General features: G+C 32.5%; 2 protein-coding genes across 2 annotated transcripts; one reads left to right on the top strand and one right to left on the bottom strand.

Annotated features, from left to right (window-relative positions):
* Positions 1-1,157: 1,157 nt before the first annotated feature.
* On the bottom strand, positions 1,158-17,207 carry LOC105347469 (TBC1 domain family member 2B). Its single transcript, XM_034455039.2, has 19 exons — positions 16,608-17,207; positions 15,035-15,161; positions 13,706-13,955; positions 13,304-13,521; positions 12,817-12,944; positions 12,466-12,597; positions 12,050-12,266; positions 11,590-11,696; positions 11,413-11,498; positions 11,229-11,328; positions 10,813-10,939; positions 10,452-10,597; positions 9,031-9,139; positions 7,892-8,023; positions 5,927-6,064; positions 5,080-5,256; positions 3,225-3,359; positions 2,641-2,718; positions 1,158-2,155 (listed from the first exon to the last, which is right to left on the bottom strand). The coding sequence occupies exons 1-19, from the start codon at positions 17,048-17,050 to the stop codon at positions 2,054-2,056; spliced, it is 2,952 nt and encodes a 983-aa protein (XP_034310930.2). The 5' UTR covers positions 17,051-17,207; the 3' UTR covers positions 1,158-2,053.
* Positions 17,208-17,362: 155 nt separating this feature from the next.
* Positions 17,363-24,129, top strand: LOC105347471 (RAB7A-interacting MON1-CCZ1 complex subunit 1). The gene is made up of 6 exons (XM_020074992.3): positions 17,363-17,486; positions 17,769-17,960; positions 18,835-18,896; positions 19,339-19,473; positions 21,377-21,485; positions 22,792-24,129. Exons 1-6 carry the CDS (start codon positions 17,420-17,422, stop codon positions 23,028-23,030), a joined length of 804 nt encoding a protein of 267 aa, XP_019930551.3. The 5' UTR covers positions 17,363-17,419; the 3' UTR covers positions 23,031-24,129.
* Positions 24,130-24,617: the final 488 nt, after the last annotated feature.

Below are 24,617 nucleotides of genomic sequence, written 5' to 3' on the forward strand. Positions count from 1 at the left end.
CAAAATACATACAACACTGTACAATCAGGAACAACACCATCTCAACAAAGTTGTAATACCCTGATTATTCTACATTATTTTCTTTCTTTCATTCATCCAATCTTTAATCATTATTTCTTTTAGCACTGTAGCTTATCAGATAACAGAAATTTCATATTACATAATTATCTTTTATTTTAAGATATCAAAATGAATCATGAGGCATTCCACTAACATGAGTATAAAGGTGTATAAACATGATAAATAAATTCATAAACAACAAATAAACTATACCAAGTCATTTGTACATTGCATGTGTTGCATAGATTCTAAAATTTGTCAACATATAAAACTTTATAATATTAATAGAGTATATACATATGATTAATTCCTACATAATTTGATTTCAACCATTTAGTGTCAATGCTGTTCAACTGCCATGTTGAATAAAACAATAAGTTGATAGTTGTGATATAAATCATATTCTCCCCTCACTTATTTCTAACTATCATGTAAAATCAAAATATTTTCATAGAGGTGTCAACTTTAAAGCTTTGTTCCATGGAGGCTCTATAAACTTTCATTTTCATGATTTTTAAACCATCCTACAATATAAGTACTTGTATATCTAAAAAAAATACATGTATTTGCTATTAAACAAGCAAATAATTTTAGAAAAATTCATTTAAGTAGAAACACCTTGCCGTACCCTTTTTGTTATGTATACGGGGATTTAATGAGAACATATTTTTTAACAATTAATGAAAATCAAGACATTCAATGAAATAATAACTTACTGTACAATGTTACATTTAACTTTATAGCACTTATTTCTTCGGAATATGGTTTGTAAAAACCAACAATATTGCACAATACCATTGATATCTTGAAATGCATAGATGTATATCAGTAAAGCACCAAATTTTTAAAAATCTAAATATTGTAGAAAAACTTGCATGTTTTATCTTCAACATAGAATACATGTTTTAATTTCAACATAGAATACATGTTCTGATTTTAATGACTAGATAGCTGATATACTGACAATACATGTACAATATTTTATACATAATTAAACAAAAAACAAAAACAACCAAAATCAGTGTACATGTGTGATCAAAAGTGAAAAATGTTTCTTTTTCACATGTTGTCTTTAGATTTTTTTTTTGGGGGGGGGGGGTTTGGTGGGGGGGATGATTATAAATTTGAAATGTATATGTATAAAATAAAACTGTATAAAATAATTGTTCAATTGATCAGAGTTGATGACTCTTGGAATGGATGTTGCATTCAAGACATAGAAAAGATTGAGACTTTGGCACATGTATAATATATAGGATATGCAACAAAACCATATTTCAAAACTAGTCCGAAAATTATAAGATAGTCAAACCAGCTCTTTCTAGCTTTATATTCTTTAGTTGTATGTATATCAGTAAGTTACTCTGGGTATTTATGATGCAAGAGTTTAAACCATATACAAAGTTGATGCATCATTGGAGGGAAATCTTCTCTGAGGAATGGCAATATGACAGAATATAGAGATCCAAGGGCGCATAAAAATCTGTCTTTTAAAATCATAATCAGAGGACTGAACAGCATGGATATCAACATACAGTACAACTCATATAAAAGGAACACTGATATAGCGAATTCCAGGATACAGCAAAAATTTCCAAATATCTTTTCATTCGGAGCCATAAACAATGAAAATATCACCATTTATAGCAAATTTTTGACAGTTCCAATAAAGCCTAAATATAATAACCTGACATTAATTTGACATATATAATTCATACAGATTTTGTTAATATTTTTAACTTGTACAGTCATTTATTTACTATTCAAAAACTTCAGTTCTCCAAGATAGGGTTTGAATTTTATACATACATGTACTTCAACTAGTTATTCAATGATCACAAGATGGAAACCATTTGTTAATATTGTATACAGTCATATTTTTTAATTCATTAAATGCAAAAAATGAATTGCTGATACATAACCAAGTAAATCCACAGGTCCCTAGAACTTCACTATAACTGAGTTTTACTGTTCACCTATAAGCCACTGATTTTTAATCTAGCAGATCATCATCACTGAAGTCTTCATGAGTTTTGGTCAGTGAATGTTTGGAATATAAATCTTTCCGAATTTTATCTAGTTCTGCAAGTTCTCCCTGCAATAAAAAAAAAAAAAAATTATGAGAAATGCCCATTGAGATGTTGGATATAATGTCATGGGAAAGCAAAGTATACGTATAATTTAATACCTGAATAAAACCAACGTTAATATTACATATATTAGTAAATTTTAATATTAATTTTACATTGCATTTCAACTTTTGTTTCAGGACTTTGTAGATTTATTGGGTTGACCAATCTCATACATGTAGATGTATCAGATTCGCCTCACTGTCTATGAGATTGATCTGTCAACCTGATTTATTTCCATAAACAATCAGTGACAAACCTAATTAGTAATAATAATACTAGATCTACCGGGTACATATATTATAAGTATATGTTGTAGAGGTATTACTAATAGGTAATATCAATTACCCTTATACAGGTTCACACATGAACTTGATAGAATCCAAACTTTTCTTCCATTCAGTACAAGAATGGATTTTCACTTTAAAATTATCAAAGTAACTCAACTGACCTTGACCTGAAGTAGATAGAACTGTCGTTTACTGGCAATGCCTCTCATTGGGAATGGATTCACTGTGTGGAATGCAATCTGTAAACAAATCATGAAAATTTTTTAAATTTTCTACATTGAACCAACAATATTAGAATTTTTATTAAATAAAATTTACAGGAGTAATTAAACTTCTACACTCTACAGCAACCAACGTTCCTCTTCTTACATTCTTTCTCATAAGTGAATTCAAACAAAATAGTAATATTGTAAAATGTACAAGTATCTGCAAAAAATTACCTAATACTCATTTTAACCAAATCATAAGAGTTAATTATTGCCCTTAGAATGGTACATATATCAGTGTTTCATTGGATTCAGTTTGTAATTTCATTGGATTCCTAATCAAATGCGAGGAATCCAGGTAAAATCCTGAGAGGAAGTCCTCGTTGATTTTAAAATCACGCTTTTATATATCAGATAATTGTGTTTTTATATTCATACCATTTGATAGAAAACAGAGGAATTATTTAGCAATCGCTTAACTCAGGACTCTAGATTACTGAGGATGTATAAGTTATGACTTATGTAGAATGTTTGCTCACTTGGGCTACTCGCTGCACATCTGTAATTTTCTCCCCCATGATCCTCATAAAGTGATTCAGTTCTAAAGTGTTTTTCTTTCTCATTATATCCTCTTCTACATATTTAAAGAATGCCACAGCAAATCTAAAAAGTACCTATAAAACACACAAAAAAAAGAACTGGATATTGAAATAGGCAAATATGTACGGTGATATCTTTTGTATATATAAAATATTCCTATGTATGTGCTTTTGGATAGATTCATCTTCGCTAGCCAAGGGTTTTCGGTTCACTCCACTCTGCCAAGGGTTTATGGGAAGCACTGAGTGGACCGAGACCCTTGGCTAGCAAAGATGGGATGTATTAATTTAAGATACAGACCAAAATGAGCATGTGCAAAGTACTCTACAATACATGTACTTAATAATTAATTTTAGATTATTTACTGATGATGATTCTAGTTGCAATGTGCTAAACATATACCAGTAACATAAACTGTAGGACACACATTGCAATTGCTTTTTAACTTAAAGGATTCATAAACATTTATCCAAATGAGAGTTATCTCTCTTGTATGAGAAACAATGAATCTAAAGAGATTTCCACATACAATGTAAGGTAGAATAATTGATGTATTCTGTAAATAAGGCACAAAACTTTCATCATGCAAACATGTACCGCCCCCTGAATCTCTAGTCAGGTGCTCTACTGAGCTACCTGGCACCAGTATTCAAATAGGTCTGACGTCACATTCCTCCCCCTTAAAGGATCTTCGACCTCAGAGATCAATCCAGCCTCTGACAGTCTGAGTTCACCTAGCTGTCAGTTCCAGGGGTTGGTCATGGCACCAAATGTAACTGGATAGGAGAAATAACGATGGACCGGACCAGGGTTCGAACCCAGGCCCCCTGAATCTCTAAGTCAGGCGCTCTACCAGTTGAGTTATCTGGTACCGGTATTTGAACAAGTCTGACTGTCACATTTTTTAAACAAGACTCTTGCCATGTTTTTGTTTACATTGGTTCAAAATACTGGAAAAAGTTTTTTCATTCTGATTTTTCTATCTGCTGATTATAGTTATGAACATAAATTAACAGTTCCTAGCATTTGTTGCATTCATTTTAGGTCTAAACCTGGAAAATTCAAAATGTTAACAAAAAATGACTTGAGCTTTGTTTACATTAAAAAGAATTGTGACCTCTGTATCTCACTTATAAGTCAACGAATGACACTCAAATTTTGGTTTACTATTAGAAATGCCTTACTGAAGCACTGTGAACATTAAAAACAGAAAAATAAAATTTGACCAAAATCGTGACCATGCCCATTTAAGGGAAGACGAAGATCTCTATCATAAATTTTTGAAATATATGAGATATGCATATGCAAATATACAAGATATGTCCTTTACACCTGTAGCTAAAAAGTTTAATAAAATTCTATTTAACTGCTTTCAGAAGAGTTGGGCTGGCAATTTACATCAATAATATTAAATTGAGCGATTTTTTGCTAAACTTCTGCTTTCAAAAGGTAGAGCATAACTTCTACCAAAAATAATTGAGACAGGATTTTCTGAGAATAGGCAAATTTTCCTTCATAACTACAAAGTTTTTTTTTGAAAATCTGTCAAATGGCTTTTTACAAGTTGCACTGACAATCTTTCTTTAGTATCTTTAATTTTGGCCAAACTTTCAAAGTGGCAAAACAGTACTGATGAACAGATGAAATCACACCAACTCCTTGCATTGGGTATGAAAAAGAAGAATTTTAAAAAATAGTTTAAAACTTTTTAAAAATTTGTTTTAAAATTTTCCTAAAGATTTTTTTCCCCTAGCTAGAACCTACATGATCCTAATTTATGTTTCTTGATTTTACCTTGCTTCCCTCAAAAAGAAATGCATCCCAGATCCTAAGGAATGTCTCTATTGGAATGTTGTCAACAAAAACAGTCAGGAACCAGTTAAAGGTGAACAAGGAAAGGTCAACTGAATACTGCTCAAGATGAGAGGCCACCCGCGGGAGTTTCTCCTGGATCAGGTCTTTCAAAACCCGCTGTAAAGGTTAAAAACGCCACATGCCTTCTTTATGCAACAAACATTTTAGTATACAAAAAATTCAATAATAAGTGTGGTATATATTTTCTTATTTTGAAGTAAAATGTAACACTTACATCAGGTAATTATTTGTTCGCATAATATTTTTTAAAGCTTCTATGTTGGAAAATGTGTATATATCTCCTGTATAAAGGGTTATTTTTGCCCCGTGTAATTTTCGCTCATTTACACTTGCAAACAATTTTGCCCCTGAATTCATCCAGACACAGTTGTATTTAAAGAGAAATGATTTGAGACATTCATGGTGTTTGCCCAGTCTTATAATTCGCTGCTGACAACGAGGGCGAAGGGGCAAAAATAAAACGGGGACAAATATTTCCCTGTATACATTATTGAATGATGCAAATAAACAATGACTGTATCTTTGGATCAAAGTTGGGTGTTTTTGGAAAATTCCAACTTATCATCTCATAGTCAAATTTCTGAAAACTAACCTCTGAACCCCCCCCCCCCCCCCCCCTTAGGAAACACAATTATCCCTTGGACCCCCTTGAAAAAAAAATTTCTGTGCTTAAATATTTATTCACCAAAGCTGCATGAAAAAAGGAGACAACGTTAAAGACACTTCTGATTTGTTCAATTTAAGATGTTGAGCCATTGGTTTTGACCTGATCAGCCTGCGCTGCCAGCATGGTCTTGCTGTAGTAGTCTGCAGGCATGATATAGTCGATGATGGCCACCAGACACCAGAACGCCTCCTCCTCACTCAGAAACAGCAGGATGATGGCTGCTATACGGTTCATGCCCTGTCAATAAACCAGGTCATTTCTTTCAATATTTTATCTGTTAATTGTGTCTGTAATATTAATGAAATCGCTAGTTTTATAAATGTTGTTCTTGTGGCTTTTATTATTATTTTTAAATGGGTTCTATTTACATTTAAAAAAAAGAAGAAGATATTTCTGGAAGAGTGTCATTTTAATTTTTGACATCTTCTTAGATACATACCCTTAGCATGAATTCAAATCCAATATATTTACAATTTTCAGTGTCCTTGTCTGTGATAACACTACATATCAATTTTGTTCTATACAGTCCAATAAATTCAAATGATGTATTACTGGGGTGCAAGTGGGGTTTGCTTATTCATATTCAAATATTTGATCGTACAATTGCTGAAAATTTTATACAATCAAATAAGTAATAAGGAATCAATCTTTGAATATTAATTATGAGGTCATAATTTCAGCCCCTCCAAAATTATTACCTCATAATACTCAAAGAATGATTCCTTAAATAACAAAAGGAAGTTTATGCTGTATAGATATCTATAGATTCTCACTACAATATTAATTTTGGGATACATTAGAATTTGTTTTGAGTAGGTAGAGATCTACAAAATACGGCTAAACTACAGAAAAGTGAAGTGAATTCAAAGAATATCTTATATATCATTTTAACTGTACCCGCGCAACACCTCAAAATACATTGTTCTTTTATTAAACATATTATGTAAAATCCCATTCTAGATAAACTAATATCTCAATAATCTCTTAATCAGCAATCTGCAAAACAAAAGGCCATCACTATAATACAATTTATTTTGTGTCATGTGATAACAGTTTATCAACCAAAAGTCAGTGGGTACAAAGCCCAGACAGAGTCTTTTTCCCAGACCCACAAGGAATCTCCACATCATGAAATGTGATCCATCATTTACGTGGCATAAATTACATAGTGCATGAAAATGTGACAGGATAGGGTCGACAAGTAACAATTACAGATAGAAACATCAATCTATCATATGGTAGTTACATCATTTTGATTTTATTTCTTTCTTGAATTTACATGTATTTTCATACAAAACCTTTTGGTCCTTGACAAAACAAAACATGTATTAGGTTAATTTGCTACTGACTGTTTTCTAAAATATGTCAAGTTCGCCTCGCCTTCTATGAACTTAAACAATCCAGCATATATTTCGATAGACAATCAGTAACAAAACTTATACAAACCTAATTAATACATGTAATAATTTATATATGAAGTTCATGAAGTAAACATGTACCGGTATATGAAAGTAATTTTCTACTGTTACTGATTTAGAGAGATACATGTATGTAGAAAAACAGATACAGGTAGATTACACAAAAGAGACACCAAGATTAAGCTGTTCCCATAACACAACCTGGATATACAATGCAGTTGAATCAAGCATTAAACTAGAGAATGGACTACGGTAAGTTAAGTAATATCCTTACCATAAATTGGAAGCATTTCTTACTGAGACCTGAAATCACCTATTTATGTATATTTGTATTTCCAAGCATAAAACCCCACCAATTGATAAAGAATGTCCATGAAAATAAAACTTACTACATGTACTATTAAGACAAGACTATACACATGCTTCAGAAGTTATCTGGAGAAGTAAAACAGATAAACTAAAACACTATGGACTCATTTATCAAACCTTGTGTATTTTTGCCAAATTGAGTTGAAATGGGATGAGGAACACATCGCATGTAACTACTGAATTTGGCAAACAAGTAAAGGAGGACTGACAAATAATCAGAATAGCTGTCTAAAGCATTCGACCTTGAGTATCTATACCGTGTCAAGGCCACACCTACCTGACAGTATCCTATGGAGGGGTTGTGCCAGCTGTAGGCCAAAAGAACATTCCTCAACTTGCAAATTCCCGGGGAGTCAACAGTGGCGTAGTGTCGATTGTTGGGGAGTGTACGTAACAGATCCAGCTCAATCTGATGCAACACAAATACCATACATATAACAATTTCATTTTGAAATGTACTATATATGATATGAGTCAAATTCGGCCCCCATTATTTGCAATTTTTTAAAGTGTTTCAAATACGTTAAATTGTTATTTTATTTTAAAGAAGATTTGATATAATATATACTTTTCACCTTTTTGTTTGATTTATTTGCACTCACTGGTAGTATATGACGTCAGAAGCTTTGAACAAGCAAAATCTTTTTGTCACTTATTTAAGTCTTGAATAGATGCATCTCTAATGAAAATATTTTGTTTGTTCAAGGATGCGCTCAATACTTTCTGAAAGAAAAACTGCTTAAAAACAAGCCGTTTTATGCTAAATCTGCGAAAAATGGCGGGAAACGGTTATCTTTATGATGTCATATTTCTAAATTTTGAGCACTTGAATCAAAATGGAAATTATGAAAAAACTTCATATGTATATCTGTACAAAGAAAAGAAAGAATTACAGCAAAATGATGTTGTTCATTTTAGGGGGCCATTTTAGGCTCAAATCATATATAGTCCTTTAAGAGATGTTTCAGTGCATTCAATTTCTTTTTACATTCATACTTGGTTTCAGTAACAAATTTGAAATTCCTTAAATGTAGATGAAATATAAAATTACATACAAAAAACTTAACAGCATTTCAAAGCACAGGAGCTGTATCATTGAGTTATTCATAATTATCATTTGTGATGTTTATCAATTATTTGCTTTTATATCATTGCTTGTGTAATATCTTATACACTAATACAGGCTAGCTATGTAGCTTACGAGCCTTTTGGTCTGTTAGATTGGGGATCATAGACAGGAAGGAAGGGGTCAAGTGGGAAACAGGAAGGAATAAGGAAGTGTTAACAGTGATAACAGGAAGTAAAAAGCTACATCTGTGATGTTAGACTGAATATGGAATATAAGGGAAGATAATGATTGAACATCAGGCACTACATATCGCCAATAAGTGTCAATTAAATATGTAAAATCATTACTTGTTTTGAAGAAGGATCATGTGAAGAGGAATTGGATTTGGACACTAGTTGTTTATAGTAATGTGGTCCTAGTTTGTCCCGGTCAGCTCCAATGTGAAAATTTGAACACCTTTAATAAATGACACAGACATTTCAATCAGTAGCAGGTTATGCAATGTATGCTTTTAAAACCTAGCACTCAGTTGTAAACAAAAACATTTATATAGTTTCTAGCTCCCTGGATCTAAAGATAGAATATTCTCCATAAAAAGAGGCTTACTATATAATTTGATTTAATTAGTGAAAACAAAATTACTGTCACTTGAAACCCATTTTTGTATTGGAATACATGTATGATTATACAAATGCTACAGAGAACTTCAAAATAAATGATAATGTATAGGATAGAGATAGGCAAATCTGACTAAAATAAGATCTCTGATCTGCTCCGACAAATTCATTGTCGCTACATTCGACCCACTTCAAAAAATTCACTTCTGGTAATGAGGGAAGGTCTTTTTTTATTGTAATATATTTTTCTTTCTTAGTTGTTTTTCAAGATCAACCAACTCAGATTTTCAAGAAGCCACTTATCGCGTAGTGACATTGAATTTGTTGGAGTGGACCAAGATCAAAGATCTGATTGAATCAAATTGAAGCTAGGCTCTCTGGTGTCTTTTTAAAATGACTTCCGGCCAGTACTCAAGATGAAGAGGTGTCATTCAAGTAACATATTTCATAAAATGTAACAAAAACAAATTTCATAAAATGTACCTTTCATAAATAAGAGGGGGAGAATGAGAAATTTTGTGCATAATAATATGTAGCTTCCTCATTTTGATGACATTTTGTCAGCTTTAAGTATAACCATTCAATTGTAGGGCGAATTATAAACTGCCAATTAAATTCATATCATATTAAACACTTTGTATACGGAACATCCTGTGTAATTTGTTAATATATAATCATACATCTGTTCTAAAAAATTTCCTGGACCGAAAAGTGAAATAAATTTTTCTAAAGGTTAAATTATTACATTTTTATTATTTGTTTTTTTTAAGATCAGAAATTGAGACAATACCACCTCCCACCTCCACCTTAAACTAAAAAAGATTGAGAGCCAATCCAAAAAATTCCATCTTTTCAAACTTGTTCAAATCTTGTTATATTTATTCTGCTTTTTTTAGTGAATGTGATAGTTTGGCTAAATTCATTCACCTGAATCCATACACCAAATTTTACTTTTTATTCCAGATTGTTGAAAACCAGTGTCGTTTAATATTGTAAAAAACTAATAGCCTAATGTAAAATATATAACAATAAAAATACACCTCTACAAGCCAATTAATTATTGACTTGAGAGATTTAATAGATATAAGAATGACTTTATCCTAATTTTGCTATAGTTGCCTATTTCAAAGTTTGTAGATGCATGGACTTACTCTTTCCAAACAACCTCTTTGTACTCATGTGGGACCCCTGATCGGACCATAGCTTTGAGTTCCTGTGAGCGCACCAAAGGTTTCCCTGCCTGGGCCATCATGTAATTCTCCCACTTTACCTGGTGGGACAATTCCTCATCCTGTCTCTATCACATAACAAGTAACTTTTTATTAAACATGGTCAACGGCTAGAAAGTGGTAAACCAATGTATCTGCATGTTTAGTTCAAATTAAAATAATACAAGCTGCCAGGATATGTTCAAATTTTTGCACTCTAGGCTTGTTCCTCTAAACTACAAGAGTTTTAGTCTGACAGTGTGATGTCCAGTGCATTTAAAGACTGGTACTGTTTTAAATTTACCTTGGCTTTATCGCTCATTTCTGTTGACTTTCTTTCTAATTTCTGAGCTTCCAGTGTCACTGGGTCAAATTCTCCACTCTCAAAGTCATACTTCTTCACAAAACCATATATATCATATTCTTGTCCACTACAACATTATACATGTATACAGAATAGTTATAAATACCCTCAGCATAATTCTGCAAATCCAACAAATAGTTTACAACAGTGAATTAATAAAAATACAGTAAAACATGGTTATTGCAATCAGACTTAAAACAAATTCACACTTAAAAGAGAATTCCATTTCTTTCCTTTAATCTAAGAATTTCTAACTTATTGGATACAACAAATTGCATTTATAAAGAATCAAAATCACAATTCCCTGGTTGCCCAATTTAACTGTGTTTTACTGTACATAGAAAAATTTCTCCAACCTTGATGTTAAGAAATGTTCGTGTTCATCCAAGTCATCATCTGATTGAATGGCATCTGTCAACAGCTGGGAGATGATGGTCTGTGAACTACTCTCTCCATCTAAACAATAAAAATGCCTTAATGCAAACATATATATTTTTTAATTACAATTTTTAAAACATTTAGAATTTAATCTCTCGATACCTCTGACAGGCTGTTTCATCTCTTGAAGTAGATAGAGGTATTTACTTTTGGTCTGCAGATACTTGGCTTCTAGTTTTGCATTCTCCCTGGAAATTACCACAAGATTATCAAATTAGCGTACAGATATGGCTGACTTTGCTGATTCATGCAACAAATAAACACTTAGCATGTCCTTACATTGAGAGATGCTTGTGTTGTTCATTGTCTCTTTGTCTCAATTCATTCAGCTCAAGAATTTCCTTGGTTAAAAATTTGTGCTGAAGTTCATATGCACTGCACATATCCTGACAATAAATTACAAATTATTGTTAAAACTTGCAAAGGGTAAATGAAAATTTATAAGGATGAAGAAGAATTACATTGTCAATAACAAAAAATTAATTTTACAGTAATTTATTTTCCTGTCATCTAGTGTTAATTAGAGGCATGTTCGGCAGAGAGGGTGCTCACAACTGCTCTCCAAAATTTCCTTTTAACACTTTAAGTAAGCACTGAATAGACCCGCTCTGCTGAACACGCCTAAACTTACATAAATAATTCTCTTCACACTGACATGAAACACCTGTCACAACAAATACTGGAACATTAAGGATTTACCTTATTTTTTAAACTGAATTAACAATTTAAATTGAATTACCCGAAGTTTTTCTAGCTCCCTTGTGTCGGTGTCAAACACGACAGATTTCCTGATGGTGGGGCTGGAGGGTTTGGGGGAGGAGTGGGGGTCGTTGTTATTCTTCTCCAGCTCATACATGTCATTGGTCAGTTTCACAATGACCTCATCTTTGGCCTGCAGCATATGTTGGAGCATGGTCACCTGATCCTTTAGTGACTTGACCTCTTCTTCCAACATTCTGTTAATCAAGCACTCAATACTTATAAGAGTTAAAATTAAGTTGTAAACCCAAATTTTCCAGTAAAGCTTTGTAAAGTTATCAGATATTTTTACAACTCGTAAGACATATATCTTATCAACTAAAGTCAAAACATAATTCATTATCCGTTACTGTTATTTATGACAGATTTTGCATTATGTTGTAGTCCAGAACAAACCTCTGTTTCTGTAAAGCATGTGCTTTTTCTTCATTAGCTGAAGTTAAGCAATATTCCAGTTCCACAATGTGCTTATCTCTCTCTTTCAGCATTTGATGAAGTCCATCTTCAGACTGCTCAGTCTCAGCAAACCTTCACCATACACATTCAAAAGTGAACATAAATAAGTGCACTGAAATCATCATCATCATCATCATCAATACATTATTCAACATTATCCCCATTATCACTACCACATTAACCATCATCATCATCATCATCATCATCATCATCATCATCATCATCATCATCATCATCATCATCATCATCATCATCATCATCGCTTCTACCTGCTACCTTAACTACTAGTACCTGGTTTGGAGCTCTCTTCTTAGATAATCTACTTCTTTTTGATGCAGTCGGATTATTTCCCTGTGGGCCAGCAGTTCATCTTCTGTGCTGGACTGTTCCTCTTGTAGGACGCAAACCTCATTCTGAAGCTGTAACAACAATTAAACACCTGCATATATCTTCTACATACCTGTATGGTTATCTTGAAAGAAAATAGTTGCTGTTCAATTATTTTCTCCATTATATTTAATATAAGGTACCGGTATACTCTCTTCAATTCAATTGTTAATGTGGCATCCTCTGTTAATAACTTAACATTCTTACACCTGATAAAAGTTCATACAAGTATGTTCCAATGTTAAATATGCTAAAACAAAGCCATCTATGTCATTCATAATGAAAAGTGTGTCATTCTTTACGGTAATTTATTTGTGACTGTTTTTTCCATTAAAATCATGATAAATGCACTTAAAAATTTGCTACCAATGAAATAACTTTAAAATTTTACCTGTTTACACTTAAAGCAAACTCCTGGTTGACACACTGGTTCATCGATCTGTTTGGAACGTCGAACACCTACTTTCAATTTGTTAAATGCTGTGACTATTTTCCCCGACCTAATTGGGGGTGAAAGGTCACCAGATGACCTTTGTCTAGAGGGTTGGTCTAATAATGTCCAATCCTCTGCTGAAGGTGAAGGTGAAGAGGAAATAACTGACCTTCTACCTGTTCAAGAAAATTAAGCTTTAAAAACAAGGTCCCAAGCATTAAATTGTATTGCTAATTGCAAAGATCTGTAATTTATTTTATCTGCAACAGGATGCATGATGCACATTGAACAAAATCTTCACATTCTGAACACAAAAAAATTTCAATTTTTAACACACGTTATTTGCAATATTTGTTTAACCTTGATTTGATTGTTTCTTGATGTTGCTCATGACATCTTGAATGTCCGACTTGAGACTTGATTGTGTCAACAAAGAGGGTTTCCCTGACGATGACCTCCATTCATCCAGTGAAGCTCGCCTGACCCCCATATTTTCTGAGGTAGGAATTTCGGGGATTTCTGAATTGTCTTTCTTTGGCTCACACTGATCAGGTGCTCCTGCTCTGGATTTGGCTTGTGATAATCCTCCAATAGAACTTGGTCTCTGTGACTGCAATAAAATCAAATTTCTATCAGTATTGCATGTATAAACCTGATAAGTGAATATGTATAGAGCCAATATCTGAATAAAAGCATATGCTTTGAGGCCAGTCCTGTTTGAATAATTTATTTCAAAGCGAATAGAAAATAAGCCTCATAAAATACAAAACTTTTCCTTATTAAACCATAATATGAAGTCACAAACCATGATTTAATTGATGTTACATGTGATTATAATGAAGTAGGAAGAACTTGTTGTAAAATTGTTAATCTCAACACATAATGGTCTAATTGTCTTTATTATATAATAAACCAAACATTTTGACTTTGATATTTTAGAAAGGCCAATGAAGAGGAAGCTTAATGTAACAGACGTAAGAAATTTATTTTTAGTGGACTAGGAATTTTTAACTCTGAATCTTATTTAAGTACATATGTAATGTATATAAATATCTTTTATATATCACGTAATGACAATAAAATGATCATACAGAATTTCATCATAAGTAATATAATCATATAATTTGTACTGAAATATTTCATCACATTAAATTTGCCTTAATTTAATTCATTATGAGGTAGATAATCCTAGATCCTCAATAAAATAAAATTTAGACATTTACCGGTACATGTATACTGTGACAATATCACAAGAAATTTTGCACTGCAGTACTGTCCATATCATGATCAGTCTGAATAAACCGTCCCCCCCCCCCCCCCTTTCCTACAATGACGATCCTAGGAGAAGGAGGGTGGTTTTAATCAGACTGTGTTGAAATGTATTAGGAAGTATTGCTTCTCAAAGATTTAATCATAATAATTTATATTAAACATGTAATAGATAAACAATCCCCAATACACTATGATGAGATATGTCAATTGATTTTCTATCCACAAACGGTGACATGTATGAATCTCATCAAAATTCATGCATTGAAATAGGCTGCAAGGAAGTGTTTCACTTTCCAAAGGAAAGGTAATTTTTACAAGACCCCCAGATGAAAGAATTTTAGTTGTATAAATGTTAAATATCTGGTTTCATATATATGCTAAAGAGCTATAGTACAGTTTATAAATATCAATCCATACTTTGTATGGAAGAAAATCAGAGTTCCTCTGGGTGGCATGACTTCTTCTCCTTTTCTGTAGTTCCTGCAGCCAAAACATCATCACAGCGCGATCAGGCGCCTCCAAATAGTAGTCTTTGTTCTCTGATCTAAAAAACATTACATGAAATTAAGAACGTTAAAAACTTTAGGTGCTTTAATGTAACTCTAATATTTCTTGTTTAAAGTTAAACAGCATGGTTGATGATGCATGGCCAATGAATATTTAACACTTAATTCTTGATTTTACCTTTTCCACCAGTCATAAATTGATTTCTGTCAATCATGCAATAAATTTATCAAAAAAAGAATTCTAATTATGTAACAGAAACAACAAGAGAAAAGCTGTCAATGTAGCAGCAAACCAGGTTTCTTTTATGTGAACATTTGTCATTTGTCAACCGTGAATTGACAAACACGACATGTTCTGAGAAATGGGGTACTCTAGCTAAATTTAATATTTTGCCAAAAAATAAGTAAATTCAACAGCTGGTATTTTTTTCCCCATATATTATCAAAATCCAAGTAATATACACATCTCTGATATATGTACAATTGATCTGCAAATCAACAACTTCCTAACTTAAAAACTGTAAAAGGAAATATCCATACAATAGGGGTACTGGCCCATATAAGCAATACTATTTGAAAAAATTAACATATTTGAACAGCTGGTTTTTTTTCATAAATTATCAAAAATCAAAATTCATGGAATATGCATATCTCTGATATACGTACAATTGATCAGCAAAACAATTTTAACAACTTTGTATCTTGAAAACTGTAGGAGGAGTACAATAAGGGTATACTCTTTTGGCAGCATCCCGCTCGCATGCCTGCCATCTTTCAATAACAGGATTTTTTCTTTGGAAAATCCATTTAAAAATTGTCTCTGCTGGGGTTTGAACCACATGGTCTTCTGGCATACAAATCAAGCACTCTACCGATTGACCTAGAAGCTTGAAGGAATGCCATATACTGTAAATTCCTTATTTTAAGCGACTACTTAATTCCGCCATCCTGCTGTTTTGTATCAAATCGCGACAATATAAAATAGCAAACGCAGAACATTTATCCTTATTTCCTAAAGTTCCCAACTCTAAGAAAATATATGAGAGATTTTAAAATCTGCGATGGGTGCTTCTCGCAATTTCACGTGGATATAAATTACTCACGTTTAATTAGGAATTTACAGTACGTCCTAACTCAACCACATTTATTCTGATGATATGGTTCATTCAACAACCGCACTTATCAATATGAAATGTTAAATAATTGAAGGACTAAGAGAGAAAAATTTTAGAAATACATGTAATATATATTTAAATTTGAATTGGCCAAGATAACAATTCTAACATAATTATGATTGGCTAATATCATGCTGTATGAAATATAAAATTTTGCTATCAACATATGAATATATATTAATTGGTGTAGATAGTTAGATTTAAATTTAATCAATCGTGTTCTTGGATTCAGATTCAAGATTAACAAAACCATGCAATTTATTTCCACATCATTTGGTTTCATTTTCACTTTATTTCTTTTATACTGACCTTATTTCAAATCCTCCAGGTTTATCAGTTTTACTGGGATCAAAATAAAAAGTCGCATGAGAAATGTCTATTTCACCGAGAGGTAGAAAGTCATGAGGATTTCTATAAAAATACAGTCTACTATTTGTGTCACTGTAAGCAAACCATCTCAGTCGATTGATTTTCAGAGGGCCTTTGTTGGTCGTTATATGAAGCCACCCACAGAGTTTACTGTCTTTGGAATCAGGAAGTGCAGCACTGGTTTTTTTGGTAACCCCGGATCCATCAGTTTGTTGATTGTCGTCGATTTTCGAATTCAAGGTTTCTACATGTTCCATTTGGACTGATATGTCACCTGTGCTCATGGGATCGTCACAATCAGTGTTTATATTGTTATCGCCAATATCGGCTGAAGTACCTTGTACTCCTACTTTCATTTTGTCCCCGCCCTCTTCTTCATCCATGGTTAAAAGAGAAGTTAGGTATTCTAAGCACAAAATTCTTTACGGAAATACATACGACAAACGCGTGAATTACAAAAATGCGTATGACAAACCGGGGAATAATATTTCATCTCTTAAAAATACAGAAAGGGAAATAAAATATCAAGTGTCTGACTGTATATTCAATTTCTTGATCCCGACGCTAATTAGATTTTTTTTAAAAATGTCAGAGAGAAAAAATTGCATTATAATGAAACACAGAAATTAAGACAGAATTATAATGATTACAAATTAATGAATAACAAAGTAAAACAAATGAATGACTTAACATCTAACGATGATTTATATTTAGATCGGGATCGTTATTCAAAAGACAATGTTTACAAAAACATGTTGAACGACGAATTTACAGAGCTACTAAAAGAAGCCAAAGAAGTAGAGAAGAAAACACCAAAAGGTAATCAAAATACACAAAGCAGTTCTGTCATTCAAGAATCTTCTCACAGAGTCATGTATATGTCATGTATATTTGATGCTTGATTTTCTTAGGTCGCTGTAGGTTTCGACCAATTGATAAACAGGGTGTCAGTCCTGTCAGTTTCTACAGAGCTATGAATTGCAATAAGATTCTGTAAGAACTAGAAGGAATAATACTCGGTAGATGTAAATATATAATTTGGTGGGGTTTTTTCTATGCAGCGTATCATAATGAATAAATAAAAGATCCATTGTTTTGCAGAGAAGAGGCCTTTGTTGGAGAGTGTAGTACAGACTTGTAAGAAGTACCTCTCCACCAAAGAGCCCACTCCTATAGAAGCCTGTCAGGAGTATGCTAAAGCAGTGCTGGACTACACCTTCATTGATGAGGGTTTGTTGGTAGATGAGAACTTCCCCAGGGACAGCTGGAAGCAAAGAATTCTGTCTATCTTCAGTGCGTAAGATTTTGGTTGAAGAGTCATAAAGATAGTACAGCTGTATAAAGATTTTGCATTTGGTAAAAAGTTTATCAATCAGCCCATGCTTTCCTAGCTATAGGTCTGTAGCTCCCTGTCTGAAAAAATCTGGATGGACCTCCTAGAGTATAAAACTGTAATTTACGGCATACAAAAAATTGCACTAGTTTTGAACTGATTAATCTTATTTACACACAAGTTCTGTGGCAATCTAATTAAAATTAGACATTTTGAATCTGCTACCGCTTCTCAAACAATTTTCTCAAAAGTTTGAGAAGCAGTAGCAGATTCAGAACATCTGATTTTAATTGATTGGTTCTGTGGAAAAAATTAGTACTGTACCATTAAATTCTTCATGCAATATACTACTCTGAATGGTCACTTCTGTAAAAATATTTTTTTTTTAACAATATCTATGAAAGAAATGTTGAATTGAATAAAATTGATAGAAGATATTGTCTCTTTACTTGCCTCATACTTTCTCCAAAACATGATCACCAACCTCGGATAATAAAGTATGATAAATTAACTTCAAGATCAAGCGCCATTTTTACATGTAAACAAACTGCACCACTTCACTTTACGGGGCTAGTGATGGTGTTTAAAAGAATATTAGAGGAAATGGTTGGAATTTTTTTTAATCAAATATTTGTACAGAATGTGTTCAGAAATAAGATTAATCAGTTCAAAACTAGTGCAATTTTTTGTGTGCCGTAAATTACAGTTTTTTACTTTGGGAGGCACTGTAGTTCCTAGGTTGTTCATCCAAATTTTTTCAGATCGGGAGCTACAGACCTGCAGCTAGTGTTTTCCTTCAGAACTTATAACAAAATAATTTCTCTACAATTGCAGATGACATTGATGGTATACAAGCTGTAGTAAAGAGACTCAACCCAGAGAAAGAAAATGTAGAGGTACAGCAGCCTTTTCCACAAAAATTTCAATACTCTCTCTCTCTCTCTCTCTCTCTCTCTCTCTCTCTAGCATCAAACATCTTTATAAATGACAAAAACAATAATATATGCAACATTAAATTTTGTACTTTCAATTGAACTTTTAAAATCAAGTCAAATCTTCTAGACATCAAAATGAATGACTTACTAGCCTGTCCTAGGAATATAAACTATCATAGTTGTAAGATATCTTTCAGCCAGATACCGGTAAATAACCCATGACAAACACATATTAAATCATGTTATAATCTAGCAATAACTAAGTTTAACAGGAAGATACCGATAGAGGAAAACCTGTACACGGCTGTATCCTAGCTTCTTATATCTTACTGAAATAATAAAAAAATTTACCCTTTATAGCCTGACTTCCTTGTGATAGATCCAATATTGATTGATTTGATAGATGGTTGATGTGCTGGGCCCGGAGATTGTGGAGTGCATGGCCTGGAGGAAAGGGGCCCTGATGTACATGTACTGTGCCACTATTCAGGAAGAAGATAAGGACAGGATTAAGGAAGATCCACAGTGCCATGCTGAGGTGATGCTTTATCATGAAATAGAGCTCAATACAATCACATGTTGTGGTATATTTTTTTTGGTAATACCATATACCAGTATTTTTTAAGGAAGATAATGTAATACCAGTATCAACATGTGTTATTACATGTATCTATTCATGCCTTTTACACAAACAGTAGGACCAGGCATTTGATAGTTAACATTTACATTTTTTTAGTGTTTTTGCCTGTGGTAACACTACATATCGATATTATACCATACTCAGAACAGTCCAATAAATTGAAATAATGTATAATTGGGGCTTAAGTAGGGTTTGCTTCTTTATATTAAAATATTTTATTGTACAATTGTTGGAAATTATAGAAATGCGAGTAATAAAGAATCATTGTTTGAATATTATGAGGTGATAATTTCGGTCAGAGCGTGGTCAAATTTATCATAAAATCCTTCGGCCTTTATTGGATTTAATCACGCCTGACCAAAATTATCACCTCATAATACTCAAAGAATGATTCCTTATTCCTTGAATGTTACATGGTTAGTGAATATATTTGATAATGTACAGAATGTAAGGGAAACTGTGAAAAATGACCTTTTTATATCAGCAGAAGAACAACACACTTTCTGTGTACCAAGATTCTGGATGTCTAATTTCTCATATGAGCATTGTCATTTATTTTCTTGATTCTGCAATACAAAGAGAGATAACTTGGACACAAGGCTTAGAAGACTTCAATTTATGTGAAAGCAATATGAGCTGCAATTTTGATGTTGAATTTTTTTTTTACAAAAATGTTATTTTCTTCTAAAATGACAAAAATATCATTGTTTTTAACTATCTTTTAGCCATATTTTTGTGTGAAAAGGTGGTTAAGAAGCCTTAATTGAAGCATAGATGAATTATTGTCGTCCTGTACAAAAATTGATTTGCTATATACTCAGAGGAGAAATCTTTCCTCTGACAAAAAGTAATGATTTTTTCAAACCTTATTTATCATAAAATTTTAAGTTATATGCAGACTTATCATACATGTACTAGCAACTTTTTGCAGCAAAATAAAATTCTAAAAAATACTAACAGCTCATATTGCTTTAAAGAGTAACTAAAAATAGGCTGTAACAAATCTATTTCCCCCTCATATGAACCAAAAAAATTTTCAGTGATAATATATGTGAATATTACAGGTGCTGTTAAATTATTTTCTCTGAGAGTTTGTTTGTTCCTGGTGGTGGGGGGGGGGGGGGGGGATTCAGAGCAATGTAGCTTGGCTAGTATCATTTGATGAATCTAAGATGCAAGATAAGCTGAAATACACTGAGATGAGAAGAAAGGACACACATTTACCTCATTATTATATTATAAGATGTTTTATTTTTGATTATCAGAAACAAAAAGACCACAATTTCTCCTTTCATCAAAATTAATTTAATCTTTCAGCTGGTTGATATTTCATATTGGTATTAAAGAGTTATTTTTCAAACATTAATGATAAGGATTTTTCAAAGAAAGTTTCACTGTAGACATTCTTTGAAATATAACAACATAAATTTCTTGTTCCATTTGACGATGATTTTCAAAAGTAGAAACATGAGAAAGCAGTACATGTATTTACAGGCATTGCAAGGATTAATTAGGTCTGTGAGATAAGTACATGCTATATAATGATGTCACAGGGAAATATTTGTGAAAATTGAAATTCTATGAAAAAAGTTGGCATTGCGCTGAGCAATCCATGCTGTAAAAAAAAAAAAACCATGGACAAAACTAATATGAGATCATTTGTAAAACAGGGTTTGACTGAATTACCTTTAATTCATAGCAGTCATTACTCACATATAGGATTAAGGTATAGATAATTTGTTGATAAGACTAATTATGATAGCAGAGTGACAAAAATAGTTTTTATCAAATTTTATTGCAGCAAATAGAATGTGGCATTGACCTTCTTCAGAAGATGTTGATGGTAAGAAGTCCTCTAGAAGTTGAGCAGGACAGCAAAGAGAGAGATGTGGAAACACTTCTAAGATTGGGTAAGTATGTACATGTAGATAACATGGGAGAGGGGAAATGTATGGAGAAAACATAGGAAAGAGGGAAAGGCTGGAGAAAACATTGGAGAGAGAGGGTATGTTTGGAGAAAAACCATGGAAGAGATGGTATGTTTAAAGAAAACATTAGAGAAAGGGTATATAAATAGAAAACATGAGAGAGAGAGAGAGTATGTAGCATATGCGTCAGAACCGGGAGGGGGGGGGGCCTCCCCAGGGTATGTTTGGAGAACACATGCAAGAGAGAGTATGTTTGGATGTTTGGAGAAACACTGTAGAAAGGGTTTGTATGGAGAAAACATTGAAGAGAGGGTATGTTTGGAGAAACATTTTAGAAAGGGTATGTTTGGAGAAAACATAAGTAATGGTATGTTTGAAGAAAACATTTGAGAGAGAGTATGTTTGGAGAAGACATGGAAGAGAGAGTATGTACGAAGGAAACATGAGAAAGAATATGTATGTAGAAAATGTGGAAGAGAGGGAATGCTTGGAGAAAACATTAAAACATTTGAGAGAGGGTATGTTAGGAGGAAGCATGGAAGAGAATGTATGTTTTGGAGAAAACATGGGAGAGAGGGTGTGTTTGGAGAAAACATTGGAGAGAGGGTATGTTTGGAGAAAATATATGTATTGGAGAGAGGGTAGGTAAGGAGAAAAGAAGAGGTCTAATGGAGATAACATGAGACAGGGGGTAATTATGGAGAAATCATCATAGGAAGGGTATGTACATGTATTAAGAAAACATTGGAGGAATGGAATGCATGGGAAAAACATGGATATAGATTAAGAAGACAAATTTATTTTTGGTTTCCTTGAAGAAATCCTTTAATTGTTTCTATAGTGCTCTGTTGGTTATTTTCTCAAGTTTTTCATGCAAGTATGTATCTTACAGCTTTGAAGTTCTGTTTCATAGATCTTCAAACATTTGGTTTGCTAGTCCTGTGTTAGTGGAAAACTTAATATCAAATATGATTGATGGATGGATCAAGGACATGACTGTTATAACTTTTCTTTTCAAGATGGAAATATGTTTTAACTGTCTGGTTTTGAGATGACATTTACAGAGTGATATATTTCATTTGATCGGAGGACAAATATTTGTTTATCAAGTGTTTGTCTAGGGTTTAAAATTGTATACATGCAATTTATCCTGAATATCTTTATGGCCAGTAATAATTTTTAATGGAATTTTATTGTTAGGAAGGTTTATATTTTTATTAAGTTCTCCACTTCAGTTCATATACCAGTACTTCTCTAAAGCTGCACACATATGTATTTTTACTTCTAGGTATATACAGTGACACCCATTTATTGGCCATGATGTACACAGGTGAGCTGTGTTACTGGTATGCACAGCTTAAACACAACCACAAGATTAATCCCACACCAGCTGTAGACGAGAAAAGAATTGGCATCAAATATTTGCAAGACTATTTAAAAGCAGTTAAAGGGCCATTATCTGTACAAGGATGGTCTACAGAGAGAGCGGAGCAACTACTGGATTACCTACAAAAGGGGGCTTCTTAATATAGATCATCCACAGTGCACATGTAATCGGATCAGATATGAAAGACTCTTTAAACTAGTACATGCACTAAGATATTAAATCTTTGATTGATATCTTATCAAAAATGTAAATGATAAGCTTTGATAAACTTGAAATACAATTACCTGTTTTATGTTTTAAGGAAATTCATTGGCTTGATGATCAGAATAGATTATGAAGTTGTACTGAATAATACTAAGTTGGGTTTCATGTTTTAAAAATACTAACAGATTATAAAGATTTAAGTAATCGTGTTACTTACATGTTTATGCATGAGTTGGGGCCCATTATGCTATGAGTTTAAGGGTTGGGTTTGTATTTTTATAGATTTAAGGGCTTACATTATATTACATAGAAGAGTAACCCTTGTTTTAATATCCTCTATTTCCAAATTTGTAGTTGATCAAAATCAGTTTACTCTATCTACAAATAATTGTGGAGAAAACTAAACAATGTCTAAGCTTTTTTTTTTACTTAATGTTCAATCTACTAGATTCAATGCACATTTATATCTTTATGTACAAAAGTGTGTGCATATATATATTTTTTAGATAAATATCATTAGATGTACCGGTATATAAAATTATTGTATTAATTAAATTCAAACTGGAGAGGGGAAATACACATATTGTTAATGCATTCAGTACTTTGACATCAAACAATTGAGAAAATATGCTTGCAAATATTTTTTTTTATGAAAGCATTTTTTGGCTCTGAGATTTTGCCATAGATAATTTTGTTTTAATGGTAAAGAGGTTTCTTGTGAAGATATTTAAATGCACTGGATGCTTTTGTGTATATACATGCTTCAGTATAAAGCATTTGCAGTCTGAAGTAGCAATAAATACTCAACTGTCTGAGCTGTTTGCTTTGTGAAGAGAGTAGGCAATTACTTAATATATTGTATAGACTGTTGTGGTTGGAAGATTCTCATTTCTATCTTGTATCGTTACACAACCAGGTGAAATGATTTTATAATTCGACATATATATTATTTTCTTTTGATTCTCGAATGTGAAAGATATGTTGTAAACATTGATACTTGTGTTCAGTTATAAAATAAAATTCTAATGGCTTTTGTTCACTTTTAAATCTGGTCCTTATAAATGGTATATTTAGAAAAATTTTAATATTTTTCAATTTTTTAATATTGAGAACTTCTAGGTCACTGATGATTATCATAAGCAAATTGCCTTTGAGAATTCTCAACATGATAAGTTATTATTTTCTGCATATTATTTTTTTTTCACCATACAAGGGTGAACTTCTCTCAGCTTGGATATATATTTACATAAATTAAACTTGACAGTATTAACGGTTTTGTTCAAGTTTGCATAGCCAGATAATTTAGCTTCCTTTTCATAATTTTAGCAATGCCTGATCGTATTAAATATTTTAAGGCACTGATTAAAGATTATTTTAAAATTTCAATACTTTCTAGCCATATAAAACTAATTTTGACACTGGTTTGACATTGGGGATCAATGAAGTGTGGAAATTAAAGAACCATATGATTCCAGACTTTGTTAAATCAGAGGCTACAAAAACAAATAAATTTTTTGTTTCAT

This window comes from Magallana gigas, chromosome 7 (assembly GCF_963853765.1).
Source record: "Magallana gigas chromosome 7, xbMagGiga1.1, whole genome shotgun sequence".
Taxonomy (NCBI): domain Eukaryota; kingdom Metazoa; phylum Mollusca; class Bivalvia; order Ostreida; family Ostreidae; genus Magallana; species Magallana gigas.

Bases quoted from the DNA above. Each gene is read 5' to 3' on its own strand.
- LOC105347471 (XM_020074992.3), top strand. From the start codon at position 17,420: ATGTTGAACGACGAATTTACAGAGCTACTAAAAGAAGCCAAAGAAGTA. The intron at 17,961-18,834 runs GTGCGTAAGATT...CTACAATTGCAG, and splicing joins AAGAATTCTGTCTATCTTCA to ATGACATTGATGGTATACAA. The intron at 18,897-19,338 runs GTACAGCAGCCT...TTGATTTGATAG, and splicing joins CAGAGAAAGAAAATGTAGAG to ATGGTTGATGTGCTGGGCCC.
- LOC105347469 (XM_034455039.2), bottom strand. From the start codon at position 17,050: ATGGATGAAGAAGAGGGCGGGGACAAAATGAAAGTAGGAGTACAAGGT. The intron at 12,945-13,303 runs GTAAAATTTTAA...TTGTTGTTACAG, and splicing joins TTTGCTTTAAGTGTAAACAG to CTTCAGAATGAGGTTTGCGT. The intron at 2,719-3,224 runs GTGAGCAAACAT...ATTTGTTTACAG, and splicing joins ATGTGCAGCGAGTAGCCCAA to ATTGCATTCCACACAGTGAA.